The sequence below is a fragment of the Haematobia irritans genome, chromosome 5 (genome assembly GCF_050003625.1).
Source record: "Haematobia irritans isolate KBUSLIRL chromosome 5, ASM5000362v1, whole genome shotgun sequence".
In the NCBI taxonomy this organism is placed as follows: Eukaryota; Metazoa; Arthropoda; class Insecta; order Diptera; family Muscidae; genus Haematobia; species Haematobia irritans.
In genome coordinates, this window is record NC_134401.1 from 68,385,971 (window position 1) to 68,403,632 (window position 17,662).

General features: G+C 42.8%; 1 protein-coding gene across 2 annotated transcripts in view; it reads left to right on the forward strand.

Moving 5' to 3' along the window:
* hfp (Poly(U)-binding-splicing factor hfp) overlaps positions 1-17,662 on the forward strand; it is a 244,271-nt gene that overhangs the window by 99,111 nt on the left and 127,498 nt on the right. For both annotated transcript variants that reach the window (XM_075309920.1, XM_075309921.1), the window contains one exon: positions 17,221-17,279. In XM_075309920.1, the coding sequence (XP_075166035.1) occupies positions 17,221-17,279 (59 nt within the window). The remainder of the gene's footprint in view (positions 1-17,220; positions 17,280-17,662) is intronic.

Below are 17,662 nucleotides of genomic sequence, written 5' to 3' on the forward strand. Positions count from 1 at the left end.
AGCGGTGTTTAATTGATTCCTTTTCCTCCACATCATGACAGCTTATACAATAGTCATTATACTTCGCACAAATAGTTTTTTCAAATTCGCCTATCAGGCAGCGACCCGTTATAGCGGATATCAGGAGTGCTATGCCTTGAGAACACTAGCATATCTAGTGTGCGGTTTAAGTTTAAATGGGGCCATATTTGCTTGGTGTCGTTACAACCCTTCCAATTCTCCCATCGAATATTGGCCATCATAACAGCCTTCTCACGCAGTAAGAGCCTGCAGGTGGCCAGAGGCATACCAACAGATTCTAGTTCCCCTGGAATATGTAAGGTAGTTCCTAGCCTTGCTAACACATCTGCTTCGCAGTTCCCCGGTATGTTCCTATGGCCAGGCACCCATATTAGGTGAATATTGTACTGCTCAGCCATCTCGTTGAGAGATTTGCGGCAGTCTATGGTCGTTTTCGAGTTAAGGAACACAGAGTCCAAGGATTTTATTGCAGGTTGACTGTCTGAGTATATATTAATGTCAATATTTGTTGGAACATTACTTCTCAGCCAATTCACCACCTCTCTTATTGCCAATATTTCAGCCTGAAAAACACTACAGTGATTAGGTAATCTTTTCGCTATTCGAATTTCCAGATCTTTAGAATATACTCCGAACCCCACTTGTCCATTCAATTTGGATCCATCAGTATAGAAATCTATATATCTTTTATTCCCCGGGGTTTGTGTACACCACGCCTCACTGTTGGGAATTAGAGTTTCAAACTTTTTGTCGAAAAGTGGTTTTGCCAGGAACCGTAGAACCATCCAAATTTTCAACCACCGTCACATCAGCCGCTTCAATTGAGTCATCAAGGGCTTCCTCTTCACAGATCTCGGTGACTCTCGCAACAATCCGCGGTTCAGCTTTGGTGAGGTTTGAGCCTGTAGAAACTTTCCGCATATGATTTTCGCCATAGTCTGCAGGTTTTATGTCTCCTTCGGCTTCGCCAGGAGATTTTTTCACTGCTGACTCTACCGGAGGCTTGTCCGTTTCGGAATCCTTTGGCTGATCGCTTTTGTATACCTTCATATGGATATCATGAAAGCCATAACTTACACGTCCTTGGATCTGGGCTAGATGTGGCAGCGACTCTATGTTTAATATAAACACCGCATGTCGTCTTGGTCCATCCACCTCATCCAAACGACCAACCTTCCAATCGGCGGTTGGAAGATCTGGGTTATATTCTTTTAGTCTCTCTAGTATTGACTCAGGATCAGGAGGGTTTGCCGGTATCCATGCATGTGCTCTAGGTTTAGCCGGTATGTCTTTTTTATCGACTAACTCCAAAGCGCCTCCTTCCCAAACTTCACCAATTAGCATTAATGCAGCTTTAAAGCAATCCATAGACCTCTGGTCCGCAAAAGCTATTAACTTATATCGTCTTTGATACCATCCAGCATCTTGCCGTCGAGGACTTGGTCCGGGAAACTTTGTTCGCACCTCTGAAAGGTTCGACTTGCCAAAGTGTCACCGCCAGTCGACCCGTCTACAGGTCGACTAATTGGGCCTGACTCTTGGTCACTGCCCAAATTTATAACTTGTGAGGACAAAAGTCGTCTACTCGTTTTTGTCCACATCGTTTTATTATAACTATTGAAATTGTTTTCTTTAATTAATGATATAAAGAAAACTAATTAAATTCGATATTCATTTGAATGTTTTCTGTGGGTAACGGAAAGTACCCTGGCGGAGAGATCGTACATTGACGATGTAGAGTTGCACCGGCTATAATGTATAACGCATTGGCAACACGAGTCCCACCATTAAGTTGTCATCGCTGGAGAGTTGGGAACACTATAAAAGGCGAGCACTCGTACAGGAGAGTTCAGTTCGCCAGTAGCCGACCAACAGGTAGGACTATTTTGGGATCATAGCGTTGTAACGCAGTGACCAAAATATTACTATTTAGACTGCTGGTGAAGTGGGAAAGTTTTAACTTCCCCTTTTCTAACACTCGTGCCCCGGTAATCAGTGGTTGTCGTTACAACCGGTCCATCGTCGCCGCCCGTGGTTGTTGTTTCAACTGCGCACCGTCGCCGGTAGTGGTTGTCTTTACAACCGCTCCATCGCCGCCGCCCGTGGTTGTCGTTACAACTGCGCATCATCGTCGCTGCCGCCCGTGGTTGTTGTTACAACTGCGCCATCGTCGTCGGTACTGGTTGTCGTTACAACCGCTCCGTCGCTGCCGCCCGTGGTTGTTGTTACAACTGCGTAATCGTAGCCGGTTGTGGTTGTCTTTACAACCGCTCCGTCGCTGCCGCCCGTGGTTGTTGTTACAACTGCGCATTATCGCCGCCGCCGCACGTGGTTGTTGTTACAACTGCGCCATCGTCGCCGGTAGTGGTTGTCGTTACAACCGCTCCGTTGCCGCCGCCCGTGGTTGTTGTTACAACTGCGCAACATCGCCGCCCGTGGTTGTTGTTACAACTGCGTCATCATCGCCGGTAGTGGTTGTCGTTACAACCGCTCCGTCGCCGCCGCTTGTGGTTGTTGTTACAACTGCGCATCATCGCCGCCCGTGGTTGTTGTTACAACTGCGCCCCCGTTACTGTCGCTGTGACCGGTGATCAGTCTAGCATCGTATCGACGCCGTAAGCCGTTTATCTACGTCCGCATCTTCGTCCATCGTCTCTGGCAGTACGAATCTGTGTTTATGTAGATGTGTGTGAATATAGTGTTAATGTTGTGTATGAGACCAATAAAATTATAACGTTGAATGAAAACATAAATAAAGCCTGGTCAGTGTTTTCTCTTTCTGTGGAAATATAAATATTTTGTAACGACCCTGGACACCCTGAGTTTGCCCCAGCTTCAAAGTGAAAACACGTCGTTACAATGGCGCCCGAGCAGGGACAGTATTAACTGCCCATCACAGAAAGAGTAAACTAATCAGTACGGCAGTACCGGCTTAAAAGACAGCAGAAGTGAAAATCAACAAAGGTCAGAAAGTGAAAAAAAAATATAAGATAAACAGTGTAAAGTGTGAAAAGCATACCAATCATGTGATAAACCGACTTAAAAAAAAAAAAATACAGAACGTGATAAATAATAAAAAGTAACAGAACATAAAGACAGTGTGCACCATAATCATTGAAATCTACAAACATTAAAACGAAAGGAAAACCGAACTTGGCTTAACAAATCTGGTTGTGTATGAAAACAAGAGAATTTTTTTTAAGGTGAAATAAAACGAGATCCATGATGTTGAGAACTTCGTGGGCATATTCGCTGAGACAAGAAAATTTGAAATCTTATCTGAAGGAGTTTGACTTGGATTGCCAAGGAAAAGTGGAGGAATTGCGCAAGCGTTGGGGGAAATTTCTGGGTGGTGACATCGCCGAGAAGCATATGCCAAGATTGTTGGAATTGCAAGGTAAACATGAGACCATGACTACTGTCACTTCGCCAGCCGGAAAAACAAAATCCCTGCTCACTATCAACCACTCGACGGCACACACCGAGGGGCCTGCATCCGACGAAAAGGAAGAAACAGTACAACGCCGTCTGGAGAAACCGAATGATCTAGGTACGTCGTCAAAAGAAGAGATCACCGGTGGTTATGGAATCATCGTCGAACAGGTACGAAAATGGGGAGTCAAATTTGAAAATGGACGTGATCCCCTAGGATTTATCGAACGGCTGGAAGAAGTTGCTGCGATGTCAGAAGTCAATGTAAATCATCTCCCTCACATCATGTCGGAATTCTTACGTGATAAGGGGCTAGTTTGGTTCCGAAATAATAATCGACAGTGGAAAGAGTGGAAAGATTTTAAGAGAGATTTCTGTAAGTTCTTCTTGCCGGCCAGGTATTTTGAAAACTTGGATGATGAAATACGAAAACGAATGCAGCGTCCCCAGGAGTCGTTCAAGGAATACGTTTTAGCACTTCAGTCACTAATGAGGCATACAGACTTAACCGAGCAACAACGATTAGAGCGAGTATATCGTAACGCCAAACCTGAATACCAATGGTATATTCGGCGTAAAGATTTCGATAACTTAATAGATTTGGTAAGCTTGGCGGATGACCTGGAAAGCATCACCCCGTCGACCAGTATGCAGCTCAGAACAACTCATCCGAGAAACAATTGCTACAGAACTGAAGAAGAAGCCTACCATCATGGAGAGGAGTATAATAGAGATGAGTTATCGGCACGAAACAAAACGTCACTTCAATGTGAGGAGCACCGCATTACGGCCACGCTATTGTTGGAACGCAAGAAGGTCGTCGCCACCATCGACACAGGAGCAACGTGCAGCTTCATAAGACCTCGATTGGTAGAACCAGTTAAGAGAAACCCATCGTACAAACGGGAACACTCTGATATCGTTTTAGCCGATGGAGCACTGGTTAGCCTTTCAAAGTCAGTAGAGCTACAAGTAACATTAGGATCAACTACGACGACGTGCACGTTCTTGGTTATGCCCCACTGTAATGAGGAGATAATACTTGGCTTAGAATTTCTACAGCAATTCAATACCACTATACAGTGCGCCGGCCTATCGATGACACTTAGCAACCCTGCGCCAACCACGAATCGCTGCCAAATTATTACGGCCGTCAAGGAAAGGGAAGAGCCAAAGGTAAGGGGAAAATCTTTAGTTGGGTCCACCATCAATGCAAGTCCAAAGTCCTATGTCTAGTGGGAGCGAGAAATGAATCATCTATCACGCCAGCAAAAAGAGCAAGTGGGGAAATTTTTACAGAGGGAACTGCCTATGTTTGATCGCATCACTGGGAGATCGACAATAGCGGAGCATAAAATTGTGATGACAGATGACCGCCCAATAAAGCTACTGTATGCACCGAGGAACCCGGCTATGCAGAAAATAATTGATGCAGAAGTAAATAAGCTCATCGAGCGGGGCTGTATTGAGCCTTCTAACAGCCCATATAGTTTTCCTATCACACTCGTCCGCAAGAAAAACGGGGATTGGAGAACGTGTATGGATTTTCGTCAGTTGAATAAGCAATCTGTCCCTGATGACTATCCAAATATCTTGGGCATGTTGTAAGTAGTGAAGGTATTAAAACGGACCCTGACAAAATATCTGCCATAGCACAATGGAAGCCACCAACCTCGGTGAAGGAAGTGCGAAGATTCCTCGGAGTTGCGTCGTGGTATCGCCGGTTTGTACCGGAATTTGCGGGGATCTCACAGCCCCTTACGGCACTGTTAAAGAAGGGAAAGCATTGGAAATGGGGAACCGAACAACAACAATCATTTGAGACGTTGATCGAGAAGCTAACCATTGCACCGGTTCTAGCGTGCCCAAATTTCGAACAGACATTCATACTGCAAACTGATGCCAGCGACTACGGACTCGGAGCGGTCCTCACCCAGGAGTTGGATGGGAGTGAAAAGGTGATCGCGTATGCAAGTCGCCACTTAAATAAAGCGGAGCGGAACTATTCGGCTACGGAAAAAGAATGTCTGGCAATAATTTGGGGCATACGGCAGATGCGAGCCTATCTCGAAGGGTACAAATTTATTGTGCTTACGGATCACCTTTCGTTGAAATGGCTAAATTCTATTCAAAGTCCTACAGGAAGACTAGCTCGATGGGCCCTGGAGCTTCAGCAGTATAATTTCGAAGTGCGTTATCGGAAGGGTAAGCAGAATGTTATTGCTGATGCCCTCTCACGGCAACCGGTTGAGTCGCTGAACCTGGCAACTGTGGAAGGAAGAACAGACAAATGTCCCTGGGTCGACAAGCTGAAAACGGCTATTGAAAATAACCCAAAGAAGTATTCGGACTACACCATAATTCAAGGGCAGTTATACCGACATTTACCACGTCAGGTGCATGACGATGACAACACACCATGGAAGCTGTGTGTGCCCACACCTCTCCGAAACCGAGTACTACAAGAGAATCACGATAGCGTAACCGTGGGACATTTGGGGATCTGCAAGACAGCAAATAAGATTGCTAGCCGTTACTTTTGGCCAGGTATGTTTCGGGACGTTAGCCGATATGTGCGAAAATGCGAGTCATGTCAGAGGTACAAAGTATCGCAGCAACCACCAGCCGGGGAAATGCTGACTAGAATACCAGAGGAACCGTGGGCTACAATATGTGCGGACTTTGTGGGACCTTTACCACGCTCGAAACATGGGAACTCGATGTTGCTTGTTATTACCGACCGGATCTCCAAGTGGACAGAACTAGTGCCCCTACGTAAAGCCACATCGGAGAATCTAATAAAAGCCTGCAGAGAACGAATCATTGGCAGATATGGGGTCCCAAAAGTAATGATCACTGACAACGGTACACAGTTCACCAGTGGTGTGTTCAAACGGTTTCTAGAAGAAATGGGTATTCGGCACCAACTGACGGCTCCATACACTCCGCAGGAAAATCCAACCGAACGTGTTAATCGAACTGTTAAAACCATGATTGCACAAGCGGCCAAGCAAAATCATCAGAAGTGGGATGAATCACTGCCCGAAATAATGTTAGCATTCAACACCAGCGCATCGGAATCTACAGGCTACTCGCCAGCGTTCCTGACCCAAGGAAGAGAGCCACGACTACATCGAGCGTTGTATGACGATGTAACGCAAGGAACTGGAGCAAGGTCACTCGCACCTGAGCAACGGGCGCGTGAGCTAAAGGAGATTTTTTGATAGTTCTAAGAAATTTAGCCAAAGCATCACGAGACCAGAAAAGGCACTACGATCTTCGGCGTAGGCCCTGGAAGCCAAAGATTGGTGAGTTGGTATTAGTACGTCTGTACCCATTATCAAAAGCCACGGAAAATTTTGCGGCAAAGTTGGCACCGAAATATGGTGGACCATTTGAAGTGTATGACTTCGTATCTCCCGTCATTGTCAAACTTAAAAATTCGGAAACGTTGGAATATAGAACCACAACCGCTCCGTCGCCGCCGCTTGTGGTTTTTGTTACAACTGCGCCTCCGTTACTGTCGCTGTGACCGGTGATCAGTCTAGCATCGGATCGACGCCGTAAGCCGTTTATCTACGTCCACATCTTCGTCCATCGTCTCTGGCAGTACGAATCTGTGTTTATGTAGATGTGTGTGAATATAGTGTTAATGTTGTGTATGAGACCAATAAAATTATAACATTGAATGAAAACATAAATAAAGCCCGGTCAGTGTTTTCTCTTTCTGTGGAAATATAAATATTTTGTAACGACCCTGGACACCCTGAGTTTGTCCCAGCTTCAAAGTGAAAACACGTCGTTACAAACTTCAGTCGTTACCCGTCCACTGGGCCTGAAGTTAGCAACCCAGTGGATGACTTTGAATTTCGCTGCATGGTGGTTTATTATTTCCACCACACGTGAAATTCGTAATAAGTACTTATTACGATGAAATACTCCGCTATTAAAAAACACGTCCGTTCAGTTCGACGGTTGAATAATAAATCTGTGTTCCCTGTATATTGCACCGCACATTCAGCTGATCCGCCATCGACGAAATGAAATAAATTTGCAGAAATTGATGCGGTTCATCTAATGTTGGCAACCATGCAAATTATATAGTTGTACTCGTATCTGTATTTGCAAATAATCATTTATTGAAGAAATGGCGTGATTGTGTGGTGTATACGTAGTTGTTATGTGTTGCAGTTCATTGTGTTGGTGTGAGTGATTGGTTATGTGTGTTGTATCTTTTAGATTGCAAGTCGGCATGCAGCCGCCTTCCCAAATGATATTAGCTCCAAAGGAAGTCATGCGAAAGCAGTTATTGTATTCAAGGATGTGTTGAAGAAAATGGCTGGAATCTGGATCACTTCCATCGAACAATGATTTCAGTGGTTGTGGTGGTGTAAGTAATGGATCCAGTTTGACGTTCCCAATTGCGCAGCACAATCCAGCCGTTTCTTTTTTGAACTTTAACGCATTGCAATATAGTCGTCATTGGTTCAATACCTAAATTTTGATCATCACTGTAGTTCGCAGTGGGATTATATCGGAATGCCAAGCGATTGTATGAGGCTTTGGATGTTTGTTCATCCAATAAATCAAATTTTAGATTTTACTAAAAATATATTTTTATTAGAACTGTAACTTTTACATGTGCTTACGTTAACGGTTCAAAAGCAAAGAGATAGAGAAAAGTATGTTGATCGTTGATGTCTAGTTAATTCTATTCGATGTAATACAGATACATAAACAACTGAGTTTGTGTTAGTAAAAGCTTTGTATAAGGAATGTGGATTAAAACGGACTAGTGAAAATTAGTGAAGCAGTATTGTGGGTTGCCACATGGCTCCCCCCTTTAGTGACCAAGCTACAGATACCGAGCTGGGAATTGGACATGTCTTCCTGATCTTGTAACCTTGTTCTTGTCGCATTCCGGGTTGCAGTTGGGCGGATCAGGCACGGTCTCCGAACTGCTCTCGATACCACTTCCTTCACTGGTCGGTTCACTTGACGTTTCAGGTGGGGCAATCGATTTAGGCTTTATATGGTTGGCTGAGGTGTACTTAGTGGTGCCATGTCCTGCGATGTAGGCGGGCTTTAAACGGTCTATTGAAACTCACACTGTCCGTCCACGGATGTTTACTTTAAAATGTTTTTCCTTTTTAGCCACTACCTCGAAAGGTCCCTCGTATGGTGGTTGTAAAGGGGCACGTACATGGTCATTTCTTACAAATACATATTTGCATGAATCCAAGTCAGAATGATTGAAAGTTTTACCAGCACTATGACGAGAAGCTTCATTAGGCAATAAAGATTGCACTTTACGGCGCAATTGCTTGATAAACTCTGAGTTGTTCTCGGCGATGTCAATAGCATGGAAAAACTCACCAGGCACTCGCCAAATAACATTTCAGCTGGGCTCGCATTAATATCCTCCTTTATAGATGCACGTAGTCCAAGCAAGACTAATGGAAGTATGGAGCACCAGTCGTTGGTTTGGTGACTTCTTATCGATGTTTTGAGCGTGCGGTGCCAACGTTCCACCATTCCATTTGCTTGTGGGTGGTATGCTGTGGTTTTCAGGTGTTGGATTCCAAGCATCTGCATAAGCTCTCTAAAAATTTGGGATTCAAATTGCCGCCCCAAATCCGACGTGATGCGCACAGGAACACCATATAATGATATCCAACCACTTATAAAAGCCAAAGCCACTGTTTCAGCAGTTATATCTCGTATCGGTATGGCAGCTGGCCAACGGGAAAACCGATCAATTATAGTGAGGCAATACCGTTGACCCCTTGATGGTGGCAATGGACCAATAATGTCGATATGTACGTGATCGAATCGTGAATCAGTCGGACCAAATTCACCTACAGCTGACTTAGTGTGACGGCTGACCTTGTTTCGTTGACAAATCACACAGTTTCGAACAAATTCGGCGATGTCTTTCGACATAGATGGCCACACGAAATTTCTTGAAACAAATTTGATCGTTGCTTTTCGACCTGGGTGTGATAAACAATGGAATTTGTTGATAATTTGGCGTCGAAAAGACACTGGCACAAAAGGTCTCATCATTCCATTGCTCACATCACAGTGAAGAAAACGGGGCGAATCTGGAAGAAGAGAAAGTTTTTTAAAAGACAATGAATTTTTTTTACCAGAATTGAGAAGTGCGTCTAAATCTGGATCAGACTCTTGCTCCTTCGCCAGTTCATCGAAACTTATTGTCTTTTCTATAGCGCAAATTCGAGACAGAAAATCGGCTGGGATGTTGCTTTTTCCTTCGATGTACCGGATGTCGGTCGAAAACTGGCTAATATAATCCAGCTGGCGTATTCTTCGTGGTGAAATTTTGTCACGTTTTTGTCGAAAAGCGAAGCAAAGCGGCTTATGGTCCGTGGAAATTGTGAAATTTCTGCCTTCAAGCAAATATTGAAAATGTTCTATGCCTTGGTATATAGCAACTAGTTCGCGATCGTAGGTGCTATATCGCTGTTGTGCTGGTGTTAACTTTTTAGAGTAAAATCCCAACGGTTGGCTTTCCCCGTTGACAATTTGATGAACTACTGCTCCAATAGCCTCGCTGGACGCATCAGCTGTTAATGTAAGTTTTGCATCATTTACGTAGTAATTAAGCAGAGTTGCGTTTGACAAGCTATCTTTGCAAGCCTGAAACGCTTGCAGCGCTGCCTCTGTCCAAACGATTGGTGTGACGCCATTCTTCTTATTGTCATGTATTAGGGCTTGCAAAACTTTTTGGCTTAATACTGCGTTCGGAATGAATGTCCTATAGAAATTTACCATTCCAAGAAACTTTTTCAACTCGTTGGCTGTGTTAGGCGGCGGAAAGTTACTTATAGTTTCAACTCGCTCTGCCTTCGGTTTTAGCCCTTTGGATGTGATTGTGTGTCCCAAAAAATCAATTTCCGATTTCCCAAACTGACACTTGGAAAAGTTCACAGCTAAATTGTATTTGCGTAGGCGTTCAAAAACAATTCGGAGATGACTTTCATGCTGCTGTTCCGAGTCCGAGACTACGAGGATGTCATCAATGTAAATGAAAACAAAGTTTATGTCTCTGAATATGTCGTCCATATGTCTCTGGAACGTTTGCGCAGCGTTCCGCAAGCCAAAAGTCATCCGCTTGAACTCTAAAAGGCCGAAAGGTGTTATTATCGCCGTTTTTGGAATATCTGCTGGATCTATTTTAATTTGATGATAGGCACGTTGCAGATCAATAACAGAAAAACATTTTTTATTGTGCAGGATGGATCGAACATCATGAAAGAAGGGTATAGGGTACCGGTCTGGCAAGGTGACGTTGTTTAACCCGCGGTAGTCCCCACATGGCCTCCAGTCGCCATTCGATTTGCGAACCATATGCAACGGGCTTGACCAGCAACTGCTGGAAGGTTGACAAATATCGTTATCAAGCATGTATTGGAATTCTGCTTTGGCTGCTCGCAGTTTATCACCGGTCAACTTCCGTGGGCGGGCAAAAACTGGATTACCGCTTGTAACTATGTGATGGGTGACATTAGAATAAACACCGGTAGCTTTAGGCTGAAAAGTCGTGATATCATTGTATTCACGTAAAAGATTAGAATATTTGTTTGTTACGTCGAATGTCGTAATTGACAAAACGTGCTCTTTGACGATTTCAGCACTAACTTCTAGCAGTGTTTTCCTGTCTTCCAACATATTTCTGTAAACATCCACCAGCAGATCGAATCTTCTTAAAAAATCATTACCTATTATTGGGCACGTCACATCGGCAATGATAAAACGCCATTCAAAAACACGCCTAAGGCCGAGTGATATTTTTAAACGCCGCTCTCCATATGTTTTTATGCTTGAACCGTTGGCAGCAAATAGTTTTGTTGATTGGGGTCTTGTGCGCCTGTCCTCGCTCCGCGGTGGAATGACAGATATGTCGGCCCCAGTATCAATTAAAAATTTAAATTTTGTGCTATTGTCTAATATCATCAAACGATAAACGGTTTTACTAGACTCGTCTGACCTGTCGGTGGGCAGATCAGACGCAATGTTTAGTTTTTTAGAGTGGTGGTAAAAGAACATGGAGCGCGACATTTTTCAGATTTGGGTCCAAACCTCCGATGGTACCAGCATTCCCCACTTGCGGGTACTGATGAATTCGATTGGTTGCGACAAGAACGGCTGGATGATGAACGTGAGCGGATTTGTTTCTTAAACATCCTGTCAAAATTTCTTTCCAAACGCGACATTCTCCTGCAAATTTCTGACATGGTGGATTCCTGGGATGGGTTTTCTATGGCGCAAACCTGCCCAAAGCCACTAACCTCCATTACCTTGTCTGCCAACTTTGCCAAATCTCCCAGTTCTGCATTTGAGGCTTGCAATATGGCTCGAACATTTGCTGGGAGTCGTTGAAGCCACAAGGATTTCAAGAAATCGTCGCTTACCTTGTCCTTCGCCAACTCTTTCAACTCGCTCAGCAGTTGCGTTGGACGACGATCGCCTAGTTCAACATCGGACAACAATTTTTGTGTCTTTTTTTGTTCACTTTCGCAAAAACGTTCGATGATGCATTTTTTGAGGTTATCATATTTGCCTGTTTCAGGCGGATTTAAAATTGCATCAGAGATTTGAGCTAAGACGTTGGATTCCACAGCAGCCACCACGGTGTTGAATTTTGAACGGTCAGTAACAATTTTCCCAATGCCGAATTGTGCCTCTATTTGTGCGAACCAAATTTCAGGTCTCTCAGGCCAAAAAGGTGGAACTTTGACTGATACTCGTTGTACCATGGTATCATCCTCTTGGTTTTCTTGTGGTCTTGAATCTTCTCCGGAAGGCATGGTGGAAAAATGATTTTAACCGTCGGGGTCACCAATTTGGATGTTTGTTCATCCAATAAATCAAATTTTAGATTTTACTAAAAATATATTTTTATTAGAACTGTAACTTTTACATGTGCTTACGTTAACGGTTCAAAAGCAAAGAGATAGAGAAAAGTATGTTGATCGTTGATGTCTAGTTAATTCTATTCGATGTAATACAGATACATAAAGAGTTTGTGTTAGTAAAAGCTTTGTATAAGGAATGTGGATTAAAACGGACTAGTGAAAATTAGTGAAGCAGTATTGTGGGTTGCCACAAGGCCAATGATCTGCATGTGCTCATGTGTTGTCTCAATCGTGCATTTGCTCCTATTATATTTTGTCTTTCTTCCCTTAAATTCTGTGAATACACTTGTTTCTGGCTTGCATGTCTTGTGCGGCGGCCGATGTTCGCACGTCCCTATAGGCATTTTGGATTATTGACAGAGTGGTGAACTTAACGTCAAATGCACGATCCACATAATTTACACAGTGCAAGTTACCACATTAAAGACAAATGTCTGGTGTTAAACTCACTAAAAATTTGCACGATACACCTAATAGATTTGATGATTTCCAATTGAAATGTTAGGAAACGATTAAGTTATACTTTTACTATGTTTTTTTTTTCACAATTTCACAGTGTACACAATGCCGGTTTGTCACATGAATGCTTGTCACATCACTTTTGCAACTACTTAAATCTTTCGCAATATAAACATTACCGAATATATTTTATTAAATGTCAATTCATATAAAAAATGAAATTATTTTATAACAAAAGCACCTGCGATGGATTCAAATTATAATTTTTTGTAATGTGCGCTGTATGTAAAAAAAAGATTTTCCCGCTTTTCCGTTGAAACTTTTCTTGAAATTTCTATATCTACAAAACCTCACAGAGCTCGAGACCTTTCCAACGAATGCAAAACCGTGGAAATCGGTTCGTGAGTTCTGGAGTTATTGCGTCAGGAAGGTTAGGTTAGGTTAAAGTGGCAGCCCGATTAAGATTTAGGCTCACTTAGACTATTCAGTCCATTGTGATACCACACTATTATTACCTATTACATATGGGCACTTCTAGTTTTAACCGGTATACTGCAATAGTTTGAACCTCGGAGTACTTAATTCACATATTTTGTTTCTATAAACATATGGTTCTTGAATAAGAACTATGTCTATGTCCCCTTTCATCAGGAGAACTTTTAAGGCAGCACATGCAGCCTTACAATGATGAAGATTTATCTGGAGGATCCGTAGGACCATCGAGATTTTCAACAACCGTCACATCAGCCGCTTCAATCGAGTCATCAAGAATGTCCTCTTCAGAGATCTCGGTGACTCTCGCAATAACCATAGGTTCAACTTTGGTGAGTTCTGAGGCAGTAGAAGCCTCCTCACGCATACGGTATCTATCCATGTCTTCAACTTTGGTATCTCCCTCGACTTCGCAAGAGGATCCGCTTACTTCTGATTTAGACAGAGGCTTGTCCTGAATCCTTTAGCTGATCTGAATCCTTTAGCTGATCGTTTTTATACACCTTCATTTGGATATAATGAAAGCCATAACATACACGGCCCTGAGACTTTGCTAGATGTGGCAAAGACTGAGTGTTCAATATAAACACTGCATGCCGTCTTGGTCCATCCGCTTCATCCAAACGGCCAACCCTCCAATCAGCTGTTGGAAGATCTGGATTGCATTGTTTCAGTCTATTTAAAATAGATTCAGGGTCAGGAGGGTTTGCAGGTATCCACGCATGTGCTCTAGGTCTAGGCGGTATGTCTTTCTTCTCGACTAACTCTAGAGCAGCTCCTTCCCAAACTTCACCAATTAGTATCAGAGCAGCTTTAAAACATTCTATAGACCTCTGGTCCTCAAATGCGACTAGCTTAAGTCGTCCTTGATACCAACCAGCCTCTTGGTGTCGAGGATCTGGGCCGGGAAACTTTTCCAGCACCTATGAGTAGACGGTATGTCTTTCTTCTCGACTAACTCTAGAGCAGCTCCTTCCCAAACTTCACCAATTAGTATCAGAGCAGCTTTAAAACATTCTATAGACCTCTGGTCCTCAAATGCGACTAGCTTAAATCGTCCTTGATACCAACCAGCCTCTCGGTGTCGAGGATCTGGGCCGGGAAACTTTTCCAGCACCTGTGAGTAGACGCCAGACAAAGCATTCTCAATTTCCCCCCATTTTTGCTTTGGAACCATACCGTCCAATGCTCCTTTATTTATGATAGCCATCACAAGGCTGTCTTTACCAACTGAGGCAAACGATCGTTGATCCCTTTTGGAGGATGGCAGCTCATCCGGTGATCGTTCCTTTTTCCAGCCTCAAGAATTCCTTGAGCCCATTTTAAGGAATCGCTTTGTTTAACCGACAACGTGCTTGGGTCGACTGATCCTAATTTCTTTAGGATAAACAAAGCATTTCTGCGTTCCTTGAATCTCTTTCGTGAGGGATTACCTCCTTTTGATGCCGCTACCTTGGAAAAGGTTCGACTTGTCAAATTGTCGCCACCAGTCGACCCGTCTACAGGTCGACTAATTGGGCCTAACTCTTGGTCATTGCCCAAATTTATAACTCCAGTCGATACCCGTCCACTGGGCCCTGAAGTTAGCAACCCAGTGGATGTCTTTGAATTTCTCTGCATGGTGGCCTAATATCCCACCACACTTGAAATTCGTAGTAGGTACTTATTACGATGATTTTATCCGCTATTAAAAAACACGTCCGTTCCGTTCGACGGTTGAATAAAGCGTCAGGAAGGAAACCCCGACTTATTTTTATATAGTAGAAGATTTTTGCAAGCCCTAAAAAAGAAGTTTGGACTTTTTTTTAACAAAAACATTGCACTGTCTTTATATTTTTAAATGTCTCACTCTGGAATTTATAATGCTTTCTGCTATTTAGCTTTTTTGCTAGTTCGAAAATGTTGATTTACTACTTGTCTCGATTTGTCTTGATGCAAGAAGCAAAAATGTGGTTACCAACACAAAAACATTTGTTCTTTTTTTTCCTACATATCGATTCTCTTGTGCCCAGGCACATAGTTGAATGAATGCCTCTTTAATGCGTCTTACAGACTATAAGTTTTTCCGGACGGAATGTCTGTGTTTGTAAAGAATCTTACAGTGTGTCCAATCGATACGACAATTCGTTGATGACTAAATAATCGGTAAATATGTTATCGATCCCATAAACATGCGGCAGTATCGATTATGCCTTCGGATTTAACTTATAATGTGGCCAATATATGGGATATGTTCGACACGACCACTGTCGTCCAGATAAACTTATAGTCTGCAAAGCGCATAACGCACAGGCACATAGTCCAATGAATGAGATGTCCACAAAGGTATCCACAACAACATACGAATCTCAAGTAGTTTTTAGAGAAACAACCATTTACTCTCACTAGACTCGCTCCGTTGCTACCTTTAGCTATGTCTTTATATTATCTCTCTGACATAGGTTAGGTTAAAGTGGCGGCCCGATTAAGATTCAGGCTCACTTAGACTATTCAGTCCATTGTGATACCACATTAACTAAAAGTACCTATTACATATGGGCACTTCTAGTTTTAACCCCTGAACCTTCTCGATTATTTGCTTCTGTTGAACCAACCAGATTGTTCCACAAACATTAGCAGACTGCCTAAGTTAACTTTTTCCAGGTCTGCCAGTAATCTAAAGCTATATGCCCCTAAAATTTGCTTACGCCTTACACAAAATGCAGGACACTCACACAAGAGGTGTTTAATTGATTCCTTTTCCTCCGCATCATGACAGCTCATACAATATTCATTATACTTCGCCTATCAGGCAGCGACCCGTTATATCAGGATATCAGGAGTGATATCTAACGTCTCGAGAACTCTAGCATATCTAGTGTGCGGTTTAAGCTTAAATGGGCCATATTTGCTTGGTGTCGTTACAACCCTTGCAATTCTCCCATCGAACATTTGCCATCATAACAGCCTTCTCACGCAGTATGAGCTTGCATGTAGCCAGGGGCATACCAACAGATTCTAGTTCCCCTGGAAAATGTAAGGTAGTCCCTAGCCTCGCCAACTCTTCTGCTTCACAGTTCCCCGGTATGTTCCTATGGCCAGGCACCCATATTAGGTGAATCTTATGCTGCTCAGCCATCTCATTGAGAGATTTGCAGCCGTCGATGGCCGTTTTCGCGTTAAGGAACACAGAGTCCAAAGATTTTATTGCAGGTTGACTGTCTGAGTATATATTAACATATAAAAAACGTTTATATATAACATATATATAAACATTTTTTAGAACATTACTTTTCAGCCAATTCGCCACCTCTCTTATTGCTAATATTTCAGTCTGAAAAACACTACAGTGATTAGGTAATCTTTTCGTTATTCGAAGTTCCAGATATTTAGAATAAACTCCGAAACCCTCTTGTCCATCCAATTTGGAGCCATCAGTGTAGAAATCTATATATCGTTTATTCCCCGGGCCTGTGTGCACCACGCCTCACTGTTGGGAATTAGAGTTTCAAACTTTTTGTCGAAAAGTAGTGTCGCCAAAGTATAATCCACTACGTTAGGCACATCTGGCATTATTTTGAGGACCGAACTGTGACCTTAACTTTTTTCCGACCACAGCGATAGCTCGCGCAACTGCACAGCCGTTGTTGTAGCTGACTGTTTGGCCAAAATGTCTAAAGGCAATAGATGCAGCATGACATTAAGGGAATCTGGTTCTGTCTTGCTGAATGCGCACGCCATACGCTGAACTTTGTCTAAATTGGTCGGCTGGTGAATGAACATTATATGCTTGTACTAAATAAATACATGTTTTTGGAGTTATACACTAGTAATTTTGTTTTATATAGATCAAGTTCTATTGTAATTACAACAACTAAAAATGTTTACTACTTTTCAGCAACTGGCATCCCAACGAACTCAAGTTCAGAGGCAGCAGGCATTAGCTTTAATGTGCAGGTAAGCGCAAATTATTTTTTTAAATAAAATAACTAAATAAAATAAGATTGTTTGCTCATATCGCCGATATAGCTTAAACATATTTTCGCTCATCTAGAAACACACAAGTCTTATTCCCTGTTTCTGTATGTCGAACGATAGAAAACAGTGTCCGGCTCAGCACTTTAAAAAAAGGCTGTTCAATTTTTTAGCTCTTGCTCTCAGAGCCCTATGAATAAAGGGCCAAAAGGAATGAGCGGCACTGAAAAATAAGCTCTTTTCGAGCTAATTTAAAGGAAAAACTCTTGTTCACACAGCTTTTTCATATGTGACACAAAAAATATGTAGTAGTATTTGGGACACAAATTGAAATTGGTGATGTCATATGTGTCTTTTTTTACGTT